The 17,647-nt window shown below is 40.8% G+C and overlaps 1 protein-coding gene across 2 annotated transcripts in view; it reads left to right on the plus strand.

Moving 5' to 3' along the window:
* piezo1 (piezo-type mechanosensitive ion channel component 1) overlaps positions 1-17,647 on the plus strand; it is an 83,524-nt gene that overhangs the window by 60,528 nt on the left and 5,349 nt on the right. The window contains exons 24-46 of one of the 2 annotated variants that reach the window (XM_007889318.2): positions 1,144-1,248; positions 2,143-2,299; positions 2,588-2,831; positions 3,255-3,351; positions 3,975-4,140; positions 4,828-4,917; positions 5,310-5,383; positions 7,996-8,067; positions 9,304-9,404; positions 9,969-10,089; positions 10,557-10,631; positions 11,211-11,383; positions 11,727-11,860; positions 12,175-12,390; positions 12,765-13,023; positions 13,466-13,654; positions 14,044-14,203; positions 14,665-14,785; positions 14,982-15,129; positions 15,895-16,109; positions 16,543-16,701; positions 16,979-17,126; positions 17,393-17,581. In XM_007889318.2, coding sequence (XP_007887509.2) covers positions 1,144-1,248; positions 2,143-2,299; positions 2,588-2,831; positions 3,255-3,351; positions 3,975-4,140; positions 4,828-4,917; positions 5,310-5,383; positions 7,996-8,067; positions 9,304-9,404; positions 9,969-10,089; positions 10,557-10,631; positions 11,211-11,383; positions 11,727-11,860; positions 12,175-12,390; positions 12,765-13,023; positions 13,466-13,654; positions 14,044-14,203; positions 14,665-14,785; positions 14,982-15,129; positions 15,895-16,109; positions 16,543-16,701; positions 16,979-17,126; positions 17,393-17,581 — 3,413 coding nt within the window. The remainder of the gene's footprint in view (positions 1-1,143; positions 1,249-2,142; positions 2,300-2,587; positions 2,832-3,254; positions 3,352-3,974; positions 4,141-4,827; positions 4,918-5,309; positions 5,384-7,995; positions 8,068-9,303; positions 9,405-9,968; positions 10,090-10,556; positions 10,632-11,210; positions 11,384-11,726; positions 11,861-12,174; positions 12,391-12,764; positions 13,024-13,465; positions 13,655-14,043; positions 14,204-14,664; positions 14,786-14,981; positions 15,130-15,894; positions 16,110-16,542; positions 16,702-16,978; positions 17,127-17,392; positions 17,582-17,647) is intronic. The other variant, XM_007889319.2, reaches the window with a different exon arrangement.

Raw genomic sequence — 17,647 nt, forward strand, 5'->3', positions numbered from 1 at the left:
TCCCTTTCAGCGGATGCCGTCTTAAAATCGATTGTAGTTAATTTTTTTAAAAATCCATAATTTTTTAATGGTTTCCATTGAAAATAGGTTTGCAACCTATTCAAGCTAATCCGTGACATGCGTGTTTATTAATTCAATGAATGCCAGATTAGTTGGACGTCATAAGGATTGTTTCAGTACAAATTTGCGGAATGTAGTTTACTTAATTATTCATAATCTGGTACAGAATGTACCAGATTCTACAGAAGAATTAGGGGAGATCTTATTGAAACATATAAGATTCTTAAAGGGCTGATAAAGTAGACACTGAGGGTCTGTTTCCCCTGGTAGGAGAATCTATAACCAGGGGTCACAGTGTTAAAATTAAGGGTCAGCCTTTTAGAACAGAGTTGAGGAAACATTTCTTCACTCAGAGGGTAGTGAATTTATGGAATTCACTACCCCAGAAGGCTGTAGATGCTCAGCCCTTGAACATCTTCAAGGCTGAGACTGATAGGTTTTTAAAAAATAGAGGGATTAGGGGATATGGGGATAGAGCAGGTAATTAGAGTTAGGACTGAAGATCACTCATGATCTTATCGAATGGCGGGGCAGGCTTGAGGGGCTGAATGGCCTACTCCTGCTCCTAATTCTTATCTTATGTTCTTTTCACTTCCTGAAATGTAAATGCATACATTGGTAACTGGTAAAAAATCAATATTATCAAGCAGACGATAAACATGGGACGTGATATTTTACTGTAACCTGGAGTCTCTCTCCTGAGGCTGCGAGTGTTTGAAAATTTCCCAGAACTGAAAGCTACGTGTTGGACCTAATTATTGCTTCCCTCAGGGAATTTACCGCCTAAAGTACCTAAAAAGATCATTTTCGAAGCCTGTAGAGAAAGGAAAACCACTTCTGCCTCTTCAGTTTGGTTGAAGCGGCTGCAGTGCAGTTGGCATTGTTGTTGTTGAGATCATTTCCATGTACTTGCCAGGCTGTGTCTTTAGTAAATTAGCCACTGGCACACAAACTGTGGAAAGTTTTACTTGCATAGTTTGCTCAAGTCATCGCCAGAACCTGTAAGTGTTGCAAACATTTTTTAAAAATATATAATAAATAGCATTACAACTGTTATGTTTTTTTTCTCTCTCAACCCTGCAGATTACCCCTGGAGGTGGGCAGCTCCCATCACCATTAACTCCAACCTGATTAAATGGTTGTTCCTGCCAGACTTTGTCACTTTGCCCAATGCCACACATCTCATGTGTAAGTATGTGTCTGTGTTCAGCGCCTTGGAACGTCCTCCCGACGTGAAAGGCACTTTACAAATGTAATTTTGTTGTTGTTGTGTTGAATTTCAGAAGGTGCGAACACAGGAACCTGCACTCTCGTTTCCTACCATTCCCAATAATGATCAAAATGAAATAATATTAATAAAAAATAATAACGCTAATCCTTCCAATTGATACAGCACCTTATCGCGTTGTCGAGATGTCTCCCGTGTGATTCACAGCATGTACTGTAATGTTTAGAGGTCGTCCATTTGTATGCGTATCACAAATAGGCAGTCACTACACTTCAGAGAAAAATCTTTGATGCGCTGTGAGACATTTCAATGTATTAAGGCCATATATCAAATACAGGGATTATTATTACTTGTTGATATGAATGATTCAGTCCTAATTATGAAGACAAGGGCTCCCCCTGGCGGCATGCTGAAAAGTAAAGTACATGTCAGTTGCTGACTGGTTAGAGCACATAATAATATAATAATAATCCTTGCATTTGATACAGCGCCTTATCACGTTTTCGAGACGACTCCAAGCGCTTCACAGAATATACTGCAAAGCGAATTGACTGTATATTTTGTGGGCGAAACGCGGCAGCCAATTGGGCACGGCAGCGTCCCACAAAACAGTGAACGATTAACCACGTAATTGATCTCTCACCGGTTGACACTTGAAGATGATCATTCGCTTACTTACTTCCCCCTAACCCCTGGAGTTTCTGCAGTAACGTGATTCCTATTGTGAATAACGATGTGTGTGTTCACTATCTCTCTAACGCACATCGTCCGTTGCTTTTGAATTGTGGGGATATATCTAGAAGCAAGTCTCGGTCTGTCGGTATTGAGAATGTTCTGGTTCTTGTCCATTGCAGATGATTTTCTGTTGCTGGTTTGTGCGTCCCAGCAATGGCAGGTGTTCAGAAATGAAAAAAAGGAGGAGATGATCATAGCAGCCGGAGAAAATACAGACGATTCAGATCCCATGGTTGGGAGAGAGCAAAATCCGGTGCCAAACTTTATAAACTGTCGGTAAGTTTAATCGAGACTAAAGGGGGCACACTTCTGCACGTGTATGTCCCGTGATGGCCACACTGCCAAGGAATGTAAGACAGACATTGCCTTAGCCATGTTCCCAAGTAGTGAATTAACGTGAATGCAAATTATAATTTCATGTGTATTTTTAGCTTGGGGTGAACTTTCTCNTTTTTTGTAAAAAAAAATCTGCAAAGGAAACAGTTAATAGATGCTATAAACATTTATTATTTGTTTTTATGAGACCTTGTTAGTGTGTAATCTCGATCCTTTGTTGTTCTGCAGGAGTTACTTGGACATGTTGAAAGTCGTTGTCTTCCGCTACATATTTTGGCTGGTGTTGGCCGTGGTGTTCGCCACAGGCTCCACTCGAATAAGTGTGTTCGGTGGTGGCTATCTGCTCGCCTCTTTCTACTTGCTTCTGTTTGGCAGAAAACTTCTGATGAAACCAGCCGGAAATTACCTGAACCTGTGGGACTGCCTGATTATGTACAATGTCATGGTCATCATTTCAAAGAATATGCTCTCAGTGAGTCAAGAATGTACTCTGAATAAAAGTTGCCGATTGCTAATCATAGTATCACAGAATTATACAGCACAGAAGGAGGCCAGTCGGCCCATCGTGTCTGTGCCAGCTCTTTGAAAAGAGCTATCCAAATTAATCCCACTCCCCCGCTCTCTCTCCATAGCCCTGCAAACTTGTCCTCCCCAAATAATTATCTAAAATGGCCCAACATGCGGACATCAGTGGAAAACTGCGAATTTATGAGTGAGGAAAGCCTCACTCGTGTGTGTGTGTGTGTGTGTGTTGTGTACACAGCATTCTGTGTGGATTCCGGGATATAAAGGTCATTCAAGCATCACATCCCATCAGTTTTTGGAAACCACCCAAAATTGTGCTCATAATGTATGTTATATATTTTACATCATGTGGTTTTGTGTCTATCTCTAGCTCCTGGCCTGTGTTTTCTTGAAGCAGCTTCAGAGTAACTTCTGCTGGCTAATTCAGTTATTCAGCTTGCACTGTACCATCAAAGGTTATTATAATGGTGAGGCCTTCAGTTCCTTTCACAGCTTTAGTTTGTTTGTGGTGCTAAGATCGTAATGCATTGCAAATACTATTTTGCTAGTGTTGAATTTGCTTTGGTCCCAATGGATTCTGTGATTCATTTGTTCTTCCTCCTTAGCTCATACATTTAACTGTTTCACAGTTGCTTGAATGCTGTTTATCCACCTCGTATTTATCCCTCCTGACAGCTTAGATCCATATCTTGTGAAATGCTTTGAGACATCCTATGGATGTGAAGGATATTATTATCAAGTGCAAGATTATCAATAATCATCCATACATTTGATATAATGCCTTATCAGGTCTTCCAGACATCTCAAAGCTCTTCACAGAATCTCCCGACGTGAAAAGCGCTATATCAAATGCAAGGATTATTATTATTATATACTCTAAGGTGAATTGATTATATATTTTGTAGGCAAAACGTATCACTGATAAGTTATTATTAAATAAATGAATATTATTATTAATAATAATCCTTGCATTATATTATTATAAATATACCATTGTATTGAATATATTGTTAAAACCCAATCCAATACAATTTCCCTTTGTGTACAGTGATCTTTGATTCTAATTCTATTGTCATGAATTCTCTCTTAGAGCAAGAATTGCAGCATAAGGATTGTTCGTTGGCCATTGGCGAGGCTGGCATCATCTGGGACAGCATCTGCTTCTTCTTTCTTTTGCTTCAGCGAAGAATCTTCCTCAGCTACTACTTCATACATGTGGCAGCAGATCTGAGAGCATCCACCCTGCAGGCTTCCAGGTACAGTACGATTGGTTCCACCATCGGTGGCCGTGCTTTCAGCCACTGTGACCCCCCCCCCCACCCAAACCCTGGATCACTCTTCCTCTATCCTTCCGCCTTCCCTCCTCCTTCCCCATTTTCAGGTCGGGCCTGAAGATCTTTCTCTTCGACTGTGCCTACGGCCACCCCCTGGCTCAGCTTCGTCTCCGCCACTGTCAAGCGTTCTGATGCTACCCTACACGAAGAGCGCTATATAAATGCAAAGTTGTTGTTGTTACAGTACGATTCCACACCGTGAACAGCTGCTGAACCTGGGAGGCAGGGTGAAAGTCCTTCTATTTCTGCTCTGGAATTTTTAGAAAGATTGAGAAACATCATTTGGTGCAGTCAGTCAAAGAGATCCAATAAATTGCTTCGTTTTTAGCATTTTTGGGTGTTAATGAAATTTGGTGACCTCTACTGTGTTTATTTGGGGACATGTAGTCTCTTTGTTACCTAGCTTTGATTCTTAGCCCTTTGTAGCAGTACTCTAAATATCTCTGTGTAGGAGTTGAAGCTGCTTCCTGAGATTTCACTGCAGATTCGGGAATGTTTGCAAGTGCTTTGGCAATTGTTCTCGTACGACAGCATAGACATTCCAGCAAAACAACTGGGATGATTCTTTCTGTCAGTAAGTACAAGTACCCGTGTGTTTTTTGACTACAGAGGCTTCCAGCTGTTCAAGGCTAGGATCATCAAAAATATGAATTACCGTCGGGAGGCTGAAAAGTCGTCACTGGCACAACTGAAGAGACAGTGAGTCATTCACATAACTTGTATCTGTGGAATCATTAGGAACATTTTAAGTTTGTCGTCTATTTTGATTCATTACTCGCTGGTTAATTAATCACTAGATTGCTTTAATCTTGGCTGCCATAATGGACTGTTACAGCATGATTTTTCTCTAGAGGTTGTGTGTGTGTGTAATGCTATACCTGTGAAGAGCATCTAGCACAAAATCTGAGAGCCCCAAAGACGGACTAGTTTACATTTCAGCCCAAATTTTAAAATAGAATGTAAATCCTTCTATTTCGTTCTCCATCCAGGACAGGACTTTAATAGAGAGTTCGATAGGTTTCATATCACTGACAGTTTTACACATTGGAATTGTTTGTAACATATTGATGACCAGTGTTACTCTCTGGTAGGATGGAGCGGATCCGGGCAAAGCAGGAAAGATCCCGAGAAGGAAGGAAAGATACCAGTGAAACAGTTGGAAAAGGTATGGTGCAAGATGGAGGGATACTAAAATAGAAGTCCACCTGGGGTTACATATTAAACTATACTTGAGTGAAAGATTACAAGTCTCCTGCATCCAGTGAAGGAAGCTACTGCGTGCAAGGGTACAGGTTGTGTATCATTCGAGATTTCACTTGTATTGCAGGCCTGATGCGCTGTTCACAAAATGTCTACTTGTGCACACCTTTCAGGAGCAGTTGGTGATCAGCAATGAGAACTCTGATGGAATTTCCTCTCTCTAACCCAGGAGCACTAAGGGCAATTGTGCCGCAACTGAGATCAGCAAACTCAACACAATCTGTATGGCCTAGTGTTGCACTGGGTGGTCCATTTATCCACTGGACCATCAGAAACCTTGTTAAATGTTTTTCAACCATTGGAATATCAGATCCTGGTAGATGGGTCAGTTGTGGGTATACACTGTACCATGAAGACTGCTTTCACTGGCATTGCTAAATTCATTGAATTGATTGTCAGCCTTCAAACCTCTCAAACATTGTACTTGTCTAAATCCACCTCTTGCAATGCTGACATTGGCAGGATTGAAGCAGCAGCTCTCTTGATCGTCAATATTGGACTAGAAGTCAACAGTGAAACAGTGTTTGTACAATTGTGCAACCTGTTCTCATCTCAAAAAACTCACTTCCAGTGTCAGTTAGTAGCAGCAATTTTCATTCCCTGTAGAAACGGTCTATTAAAGACACGCTTTATATTGATGTAAGTGCTCTTTGGAGTATGTGGAAGGACTGAGTAATACTGAAATAGATTTTGGCAACAAGACAAATGACATATACTCTTGGAAGTTATATCCCCTGACAACCAAAGCTTTATATGATGCCTTTATTACAAAGATGTACCCAAAGGTTTTTATTTAGCGATCGTCATACAATGCTAGTGCCAAGCATAATGTACTGTATATTCCAGTAGTGTTTACTGTGGGAATTGTGTTTTGTTTATTTTAAATTGTCCCGAATGCATTCGGCCCAGCCTGCCCTATCCGTAGGTTGAGGAGTTATATGGGTAATATTCTTGTTGCGACTGTTTTGTAAAAAGTTGCTCAAATAGAAGAACCAAGGAGGGAATTTCAGTCTCTTCAATAGGATAAGTTTGCAAGGGTTTTACTCAGCATCTCATCTCATTCTTTTTGCAACAAACAAAAATTCAGATCTGCTGATGTGTCGTTCATTATCACTTGTACATATTAACGGGTTTGAGATCTGCATTTCATGTGATAGACTTCATATGTTTACTCTTTCTCTTTTTTCCACAGGGTGGTATTATTGCACTTTTGTTTCTATTTCACTTGCTACGCGTGTCCTTCCATGCCCATTGGCCCTCTGCTGCCTCTTTGTTTGCACCTTTGTTTAACCCATGGGTGCTTGAACTGTGCCTTTCAATGTGAACTAACACAAGTAGATCATTGCCGCATGTTACTGTCGAGCACTGAGAGGAAGGGTTCCTTCCCTCTTTGTCTTGGTCAAAAAATAGGAGCAGGCTGTGAGCAGACGCTATTTAATAGAACTCTAATCTATTCCAAAACCTCTTAAGACCTTCTCAGGCCCTATATCAAATGTAAGGCTTATTATTAAAAATTAAGAAGTACTTTTCGTTCAGCTCTCACCAGGGAATTATGTTTTTCCCCAAAAAGTCTGAAGATTGACAGTATTGCTTCATGGAACAGGGGAAGGACATCAGGTGTCTGACTGTGTGCGTGTGGGGTGGGGAATGAGTGAAGGTGAGAGAAAGTGGTGGGGGAAGAGGAGTGACATTTATACAACTACTGAATAAAGAGCAGCAAACTTGCCTGCCTGTCCAACCCTCCTAACTGGGTATGTGTGTTAACAGTTAGGGAACCAAGGGCTGGGAGCGACACCAACCTAAGTACTGTATCTTTCAAGCATGGAACAGTTGAATAGAAACCGCTCATTTTAATGTAAATGTGACCTAATGTCATTGCATTCGATTGCTTTTTGTGAACATCGGTGCTAACACTGGCTCGGCATTAACGGTTCTTTAGTCTTCTGTCTCTGCCGGAGAAGAAGGGTGACGTGTTACGTTTTGTGTTGTGTTGCTGGTTTGTCGAGCGTTTTAATGGCAGCTTTGAATGAGGCAACATGTGATTGCACCTCCAGCAGCTAACCTCCTGCATCTCTGTGGTGTCGTCGTCATTGTTTGGCATTGTGATTCTCCAGCCACTGATGAACCCTGATACGGTGCTGGTTCCAGCTGGTTTTGCTTTCTTGGCAGCAGCCATCCAAGCCTCTCTGTCTCTCTGCTCAGATTTTGCACCCTGTTTATTACAGCTGAAAACAATGCAACACATTCAGAGCTTTAAAATTCCTTACTTTTATAGCTTCTATTAACCAACACGAAGGCAGGCAAAGCGCCTTCACACGGGGGTTTATTCCACATTAACAGCGACTCAGATCCCAGTGCGCTCGGAGTAGATCAGCTTGGGTTGCTGTGTCCCTCTTTGGTCAAATTCTTGTACAATTTGATGCCCCGAATATGTCGCAGCAAATCTATCTGATTAGTGCGATTGTTGAAAGCTGTAGTTTTGACTTGGAAACAACGTGCTTGTCTCCTGTCTGGCAGAGCAACCAGCAACGAAAAAGGAATCCCAGCAGAAAAAGAAATGGTGGCGTCCATGGTTAGACCATGCCAAAGGTATTTAATGGTGTAACTGCTTCTCATTGTTTGTCCGGAAGTCACACAGCCTTGGTTCATGCTCCGTTGTCAACCTTTTTGTGCGGTTTTAAAACCCGCGAGTGTATTGTGGGCACATTTGCTGAGCGTATGTTCGACATGGTTTGCTATAGTTTGGTCACCGTGATGCGTGAGGCTATGTGGGCTGTTCAGTTGCAAAAAGCATTTGATTTGCAGCCAGTTCCTCCTGGTGGTTTAAGGGTGTTGCATGGAATTACTTGGATTGTTTTGAACTGTGCCATGCTTGCCCCAAGCCCATTCATTTTGTGAACCGTCCTTCAAATTTTCCTCGAAACGTAAGACTTTTCTTCAAATTCCAGAGCATTTCTATCTACAGGCATGAACCTTTAGGGTGTTGCATGGTTACATGTTAGAGGGATGAGCTGAATGACTTTCTCTTGTCCTCAAATTTTTCTTGTGTTCTTAAGCATGTGCATGGGCACTTTCAGACCAAACCAAATTCCTCTGTCTAATGCAGCCTTTTTCACAGTCCTGCATGCATGCGTTCAAGTTACTGATCAGCACAGGTCTACCAGCAAGAGGTGGTCTGATTACGTACCCGTATTGGAACCGTTTCAATACAAACCATAATATAGAAACTTAGGATGTGTGTTGCTTTCCATGCCCAATTACTGGAGCTGACACAGTGTTATTCCAGTGGCAACCCACTGGTCACAACTGCTCAATCAGAATGGTGCTTAGCTGCTGTAGATCAAGATGTTTGAGCCAAATCACTGTGACTGTTATAAATTTGGCACAAAATCTTTGGATAACAAAGACACTAGTCTTACAGTTTTTGTTGACTCATAATCGTAGTTTAGTTGTTTGCCTGTCTTAAACACCTGTTCAAATCATCTTGTTGGTGACTAGCTGCACAGAGTAACGTTTAATGCATCGAATGGTGGAATATTTGATGCATTTTTGCAACTGCATAGGAAATGTGCCACAATATGTGAACGAGGTGAAATGCAGGACATTGTTTAATGAATGCGCCCAGTATAGCACATGGTTGATGATGAAGGTGAAATAACTCATGAACCTGAGACCCTTCTCATTGATGATCTGCAGTGCATGTTTGTGCAAAGCTTTGGTTTGTTCGGTAACTCCATAAGCAATTTCTTTTAATTCATCTTGTTTGAAACATTTCAACGACGTAGCAGAAACTAACTCTTGTCTCTTTCTCCCCAAACTGTTCAGTGCTGCAGTCGGGGGAGTATTACTTATTTGAGTCAGACAGCGAGGAAGAGGATGAGAGCGTACTGGACGAGCAGAAGCCACACAAGCAGAGTGCCTTCCAGGTATAAGCATAAGAACAACAAGCGGGAGATTAGAACAATAGCAATGGTAGGGCATTGCCACAGGGGGTTTGGCTGTAAAGCGCTTTGAGATGTCTCAAAGACGTGATAAGGCGCTATATCAAATCTAAGGATTATTATAATCAATTACAGAGTGACTTTGGTGCACACAGGCAGTCAGTTTTGAAAATCGAAACATTCTCAGAATTGTGTCTTCAAAATTATTTTGGATATTTATCGGGAAACCGAGGATTTTGTAACGAGATAAGGAGGGGATGGAAAGTCCCGTTCCATTAATGAGGGTTCCCACGGATAGCCTGTTTTGTGGCTGAAACTCTTTGCAAAATAAAGAACTTTAATCGGACCTTTAAGCTAAATCCAAAGGTCCTAAATTCCCTTTCACGTTTAGTGTGTTTGCGGCTTTATTTTTCATCTTTTTTTTCTTCTCTCGACTGAGGCCAGAGTGCAGTTAATAATCAGATGATAACAGCAGATATTTGGAACATTGGGTGGTAGGTGACCAGGAAATGATCACGCTGTGGCTTTATCCTTCTGTGAATTCTCTAGCTGGCCTACCAAGCTTGGGTGACCAACGCAAAACAGGCATTGAAGGAGCGAAATGAACGAAAAGAGCAGCTCCTGCAATTTGAGCGAGAAGCTCGGAGACAGCAGAGGCTGCTGAAAGCAGGTGAGAGCGTGTTCCGAGGTAAAACAGGGTTTCTGAACCTGAGAATTTTACCATTTCATCTCATAAAAGTCTCTCCCTTTATCTTGATACTGAGCTGTGACTGAAATGCTTTTCTGTTTTCTAATTTTTGATCAGTTACAGTTTGTTCCTGAAAGCCCAGCAAAAGGTTTTCCTTTAAGTCGAAACTGTCAAATCCTTTGTCATACATCTTGTCTATAAATGGCCTGTAGGTGATCACATTTTATTCCTTGTCAAAAGACATGATATAATTCTAAATTTAGAAGCTTGATAAAAAGCGAATTTCTTCCTAGGCATTTTCCACTTTTCATACTGTTTTTAGTACAAGTTAATCGTCTTCCTGGAGATATTAACCTTGCCTGTTATTAACGCTTTGTGTGCTCTTTTGATGGGGAATGAGTCCAGTGAGCCTGTCCTGCACGTTGTGTGTGATACGCTGTGTCTTTCAGGAGTGGCCAAAGGAGAAGAAACTGAAGTCCTGGAGGGCTCTTCTGTAGATGGTGACGAGGAAAATGTTGTATCATGTAAGTGTTGTAGTACATAGAAATACTGGACTGCCACAAGTTGTCAGTCACGTGCGATATATAGTCTTTGCTTCTGTGAGGAGTTCAGCACAGGCCTGAGATGCCAATGCAGAGGCCACGTCCTCAATTACCTCAATTAATATTGTATTTGTGTATTTACTGCTAAAAAAATAAACATATTTAAAAAAAGTCTATTTTCCCAAGTTGAAGGTGTTACTGCTCTGAGACACTACCCTGCATGGAGGGCTCTATATAAGTGCAAGTCGTTGTTACTTTAGCAATTGGATGTTCCTTTATGTAAAGATTTTATTGCTCAGTGTGTTAACTGCCACATCTGCTGAGATGCTGCTTAATGCTTCAGATCAGGGAGTGGAGGTGGAAGAGGGGGAAATCATAAAATAGTGAATAATGTGGAAAAGAAAAATCAAGAAGTGACACGAAGTACACTTACTGTGGTTTATTTCTACACTACCTGAGATATATGAGTTTGGGCCATTGTTTGTTGGTTTGGTCATAAAGAATGCTGGTGTAGCTTAGTTTTTAATTCTAATGACCATCTTTGTCTGTTTCACCACTTAGCAAAGAGCAATGTCGTTCAGCGAGTGATGGATATTCTGCGATTTCTCGGGATCCTTTTCCTGGTCATGGTAACTGGATTGACACAGTGGCTGAACACACTCGTTAAGCCATATATTGATACATCCACGATCCTGTGGAGAGAGCGCTATGTGTTGATCCAAAAACTTGCAAAAGTAAGTGACTGAATAGTTTTATGAAGAAATGATCATGTTTCTTGAGGAATAAAATGAAAATCAACTCTTTTAAAACAAAGCAAACATAAAATATTTAAAGTCTAACTTTTTAACGTAGTTTTGCAAGGTCAGAATTGCCTTTAGATTGATAAATTATACATTAATAGCTAATGGAATTTGAAAAATTGTGTATTATATATATGTATATTGCAATATTTTTCCGCCAGATTCACTAGACATATTACTTGGTGGATAAATCGCACTTTAATTTCTGCTTAAAATCAGTCCTTGCCCATCACTGCAAATGCACAGTATTTGATCTTTGCTGCCAATATTTGTTCAGGGTGAGGAGGTCGTAGGAGAAACTCTGGATGATCTTTACCAAATGCCAGATGACAGCAGTGAAATGTTGCTGGCGAATGCTGACTCTGAAGAAGCGCGAGCTGAGAAGGATTCAAAGGACTCCAACACATCAAGGCAGGTACACATAGGCGGGTAACCTGGCTGCTCAGATCTAAAGCCCATGATAGATGGTGTAAGTTGTTGTTGAGGAGGAAAAAAGGAAAAATAGTGACGTCTTGTATAAAGGCTCCTTCCGTTCTGTTTTAACCAACGTTAACTGTGCAGAAGGAACAATAGTAGGTCCCAAAATCCGAGAAACTTCTGTAGTTCAATCAAAAGCATCTCTCAAAAGCCACCACAGAGATGCCTAGCATTAACACAGATGGACTGCAGCGATGATTTGCTATTCCATTTAATGACACAAAGCCTCTCTCTCTCTTACTCAATAGGTCAGAACAAGAAGCACTGCAGGAAGAACAAGAAGATGTGCAAAGCATTCAGGATGGAGAAGAAATCCCAGTGCTTGATCCTGATAACGAAACACATGCATGTACTGAGGGACAGAAGTTGGACATGGATCCACCAGAGTCTGTCAGACCTTCCAAGGAGTTGGACGTTTACCTTATAATTCGGACCAGAACTGCCAGCGAGCTACTTGCCAACAGGTATGTGTACAGGCGTGTACAGGATCCAGTCATAGAAAGTAGAGTGCTGTGTGCACGTGTGCGTGTGTTATATAGCGCCCTTCACACTACCCTGTGTTGTTTTTGTTTTTCTGGAACTGAAGTTGACCCAGAACTATTCCAGTGGCGAGATGCTGATGTCATGTTTATGTTACAAAGGCTGCAATTTAAGTATAAAAAAGCGCGAGAAAGATGATGTTGACCTAAATGTCTAGAAGGTCTTGGTCTAAACAGTGTGAACACTTCATAAATCCATAAAGGGCAAAAGATTTTTTTGTCGACAGCAGCTTTTAAATATTTCAATATTAAACGAAACAAAGAACAGGCTAATTTTTTTTTATGATTATCTTTTCAAGTAACTTCTGCATTCAAGAGTTGAAAGATTCTGAAAAGTTTTACGATTCTCAGAACAGATGCCTGAAGCTGGTATACGCTGTGTACAATGTTATTGCTGCTAATTCCGAGTTAACCTGTTACTTCATCATCATCTTGAATAACATGATCTCCGCGTCCGTCATATCGCTTTTCCTCCCCATCCTCATCTTTCTCTGGGGAATGCTCTCCATCCCGAGGCCCAGCAAACGATTTTGGATGGTAGCGATCGTCTACACAGAGGTGAGTTGTCGGAATATTTGATGCCCACAAACTACACAGTCAATGCACTTTACAGTATATTTTGCGAGGTCTCAATGACGTGACAATGTGCTGTATCAAATGCAAGGATTACTGTTATTATTTATTAATAAAATGCATTTGCTAGAAAATATACCAAATACGTATTTTTTTCAAAAAAAGATTGTGGCTTTAAGTTGTTTAGACAAATATTTCAATAGGAGAAGTTGAAATGATCACTGAGATCTGTTTTGGTTATCATGTCGTTGAGACGTCTCAAAGCGCTTCACAGGATATACTGTAAAGTGAATTGACTGTATGTCTTGTGGGCGAAACGTGGCAGTCAATACGCTAACTGTGCTGTATGCTCTAACCAGGCTAATTCACTGTTGATAACCTAACTGTGCATTACACTGACATGACTTGCCCTTGTTTGCCTTGGCAGATTATGATCCTTGTGAAGTACATTTTCCAGTTTGGATTCTTCCCTTGGAATAGCTTCTACATCATTTCGTTTTTTGAAGACAAACCATTCTTCCCACCACGGATCCTGGGGTTGTACAAGAGTGATGATTATCTCAAATACGATCTGATTCAGCTGCTGGCACTCCTGTTCCACCAATCCCTCCTGAAGGTTCGTCGCAAATATGTAGACTCAGACATTTGTAGAGTATTACGAATTATGGTGCGCTTTCCGGGGGTTAAAATCCCATCCCCAAAACAAATAAACAATCCACAAACTGTTTGTGGGACACAGCTACACGCAATTACCTGCCACGTTTTGCCCACAAAAATATTCAGTCAAAGCACTTCACAGTATATTCTGTGAAGCGCTTTGAGACATCTCAATGATGTGATAAGGCAATATATCAATGGCAAGCATTATTATTAGCACCACAAACACATCGCTGAATCAACAAAACAAATCCTTTCAGGCCACTAAAACCTAGTGAACTAAGATGAAGAACGAGGTAAGTGCTGTAATCCTGTGAAACTGTATTCTCTGATTTTTTTGTTCTCTAGCGATATGGACTGTGGGACGAGCAGGAGGAGAGTAAAAAAAACCATGAGAAGAAAATAAACTCTGTGCAAGCTCCTAAAGAGGAAAAAGCAGCAACAGATGAACAGACACCTGAAAAGAAAACATCCAGATTCTTGTTCAGGAGGAGAAAGCAAGACAAAGGTCAGAGGTTCTGCTATTTTAATGAGAATCAAATCCTATGTTTAGTGATCGTCATGTTGTCACAATCACAATCAAAAAAAACTTGGAAAAGGTAGAGTGCTGTGTGGTTTTGGCTTTACACAAGCTGTGTGCAATAGTGCCAAGGAATCTTTAACGTTCACCTGAACAAGCATCTCAACCAAAGGATGGCATCTCCAACAATGTAGCACTAACGCATGATTGCATTGGAGTGTCATCTTACACGAAGAGCCTTAAAGTCCTCTTGAACTCAAAAACCTGTTCAGACAGAGTCAAGAGTCCTACCAACTGAGCCAAGCTAACACCTACAAAAGAAAGCTCTGGATGTTGTGCTAGCTTTTACGTTGTTGGATAGGTACAATCTGGGGACCACACAGCTAGAGATCTTGACCTGTGAATGACGTGAAATGGCTTATTGGAAAACATTGTTGTTTTTTCTTTAGAAAAAGAAAATTCTGAAAAGCCCAAACGAAAAGAGAAAAAGAAGAAGAAAAAGAAGAGGGAAAGAATAAGCAAGAAACTGATCGAATTTGGGAAGAAAGTAAAGAACTTCCTCATTAGTATGTAAGTGTGCATATTGGCTGTCATACATGTTAATTCTCAGGATGAACAGTGGTAAATTAACTAAATGCTGGAAGATAAAGGGCTCAGGTTTTTTTACACTGACCGTGAAAGTTCAAAGTTGAAAAAAAATCTTTTACGTTTTCCTGATTTATTTTTAACTGATGTCACTTTGTTCCCTGTTGTTGTGTGTTTTCAGTGCTATGAGCATTTACACGCCACTGAAGAGCTTTTTCTCCAGCATTCTTCACACCAAATACCGTGCAGCCACCGATGTCTACGCACTCATGTTTTTGGCAGATGTGGTTGATTTTGTTATCATCATCTTTGGCTTTTGGGCATTTGGAGTGAGTATCTGATCCTTCACTGTAAAATGTGCTTCTAATACTGTACTAAATACTAATACTCAACCCATGACTTTCCGTGAGGCACTGCTGTGTGCAATTGGCTGCCACATTTCGCCTACAAATATACAGTCAGTTCACTTTACAGTACTTGGAAGACGTGAAAAGCCCTACATCAAATGCAAGTATTATTATTAACACTCCTCCAAACTGTTCTGTTACCAAGAAAATATATTCTGGGATTTAGTGCTTTTGCAAGAACAAAAAAAAACTCTTGTTGATGTAGTAAGTGAATAGTTTCCATTCACATCTTACCTTCAAAGTCTCCCCTTTCCTTTATTTATCAAGGGCACCTTGAAGTTAAGAAACCTTGTAGTCAAAAAAAGAGCAGCCTTCAATGGCAAGATTTAAGAGTTTAATACAGTAATAACAATGAGGAGCACAGGAAGGGGAAGCTGTCCAAAAGTATAGTTGAAAATTATGCTTTCAGTAGAATTTTGAGAGGAAGAGAGCAGAATTTCAGAGGGCAAGATGGTCATGGCCTCTCACCTACACACACACACACAACACAATCAATCAACTGGAAAGGCTGGAAATGGGTCCTTGATGCTTTTGCAACCTTTTACCCTATTTCCTGGATTTTGTTGATATGTTGTTTGAAGCTTCTGCATCAATTCTACTCTTGCAGTCTCATTGATTTGCGTGTGTTTTTTGTACAGGCATGTTTGGGTTTTGAGATACTGACAAATGTTTTTCTTCAATGAACAGAAACATTCGGCAGCGGCAGACATTGCATCATCGCTGTCTGATGACCAGGTCCCTGAGGGCTTCCTGGTGATGGTGCTGATTCAGTTCTCCACTATGGTGATCGACCGCGCGTTATACCTTCGTAAAACTGTGCTGGGGAAGCTCATTTTCCAGGTCCTCCTTGTCTTTGGAATCCATGTCTGGATGTTCTTCATATTGCCTGCAGTCTCGGAGCGGTAAGAGGGCGTGGGGGAAGGAGAGGGGCAAAGGGAGGAAGCACTGGGTTAGAAGGGGATTTCATTTAAGTGGAGCCAAGAAATGATTAGGAAGGAATGTATTTTATTTTATTTATGCATTGTATTAGTGATGACAAACATCAAGTTCAATTACGGTACTGAGATGTCTTTGGTACAGAGACTCATGGGCAGTTTGAAATAATCTTTCAATAGCTAGAACTATATATTTTTGGGAATGTGGTTACAATCAATATTTATTACAGTTCACACAGAAACTTGAGCTCCTTTCAATGTATTAAAGGATAAGGAAGGTGTGTGTGCATGTGTAAATGGATTTAATATAGATTCACCCAGACATACACACTTAGTACAGTAAGTGATTACCAACTCTGCTGCTCACTCGATGTATCTGTGCTTTTTCTTTTTCAAACAGAATGTTTAGTCACAATATAGTGGTACAGCTTTGGTATTTCGTAAAATGCATCTACTTTGCTCTGTCTGCGTACCAGATCCGCTGTGGCTATCCGACGCGCATCCTGGGCAATTTCCTTACAAAAAAGTACAATCACCTGAACCTCTTCCTCTTTCAGGGGTGAGTTGGGAATAGCAACAAGTAAAGTTCTGAATGAGATTCACTTTTGATGTACTTCAAATGATGTACTTTGATGTACTTACTGCTTTAGGTCTGCTTGTTTATTAAGTCAGCTGAATTCTTGTGTTTTGCTAAGATTTTAACAGACACAACAACAACAACAACAACAAGATTCCATTTATAAAGCGCCTTTCACGTCAGGAGGACGTCCCAAGGCGCTGACACATAGTATTAATGAAGTGTATGTTTATACAGTTCTCTTGCTTTTCTTTTTAAGCTTCCGTCTTGTGCCATTTTTGGTGGAGCTTCGTGCTGTGATGGACTGGGTTTGGACAGACACCACATTATCCCTCTCAAGCTGGATGAGTGTTGAGGACATCTACGCCAACATCTTCATCATCAAGTGCAGCCGTGAGACTGAAAAGGTATTTGATTTCTACCGAAAACCAGCTTTGACCATTCTCTGTTGGTTCGGTATTGCTAAAACAATGGACAACTTGAAGTTAGGGAATGAACCTGGTCTGACCTCCTGATCGTCACAAACTCTTGTTAGGATTGCTAGAATTGCATTTGCTTATTTTTTTGTTGCAAGCAACAGTGGGAAAATATCTCAATCTGAAATTGGAACCAATATAGTTTCAAAACCCTGTCAGATTCCACTTGTAAGTGGTCGTATCTATCTTTTGTGCAGCGATATCCACAGCCTAAAGGTAAGAAGAAAAAGAAGATTGTGAAGTACGGAATGGGAGGCCTCATCATCGCTTTCCTCATCTGTGTTATCTGGTTTCCGCTTCTCTTCATGTCGCTGGTCAAGTCCGTGGTGGGAGTGGTGAATCATCCGATCGATGTGACTGTAACTGTCAAACTTGGAGGTTACGAGGTAAGGAGTTGGATCAGAATTAAAACTATAGAAACCTGTGATGATGCACTTTTGCCTAAAAGAAAG

The sequence above is a fragment of the Callorhinchus milii genome, unplaced genomic scaffold (genome assembly GCF_018977255.1).
Source record: "Callorhinchus milii isolate IMCB2004 unplaced genomic scaffold, IMCB_Cmil_1.0 Scaffold14, whole genome shotgun sequence".
NCBI lineage: Eukaryota > Metazoa > Chordata > Chondrichthyes > Chimaeriformes > Callorhinchidae > Callorhinchus > Callorhinchus milii.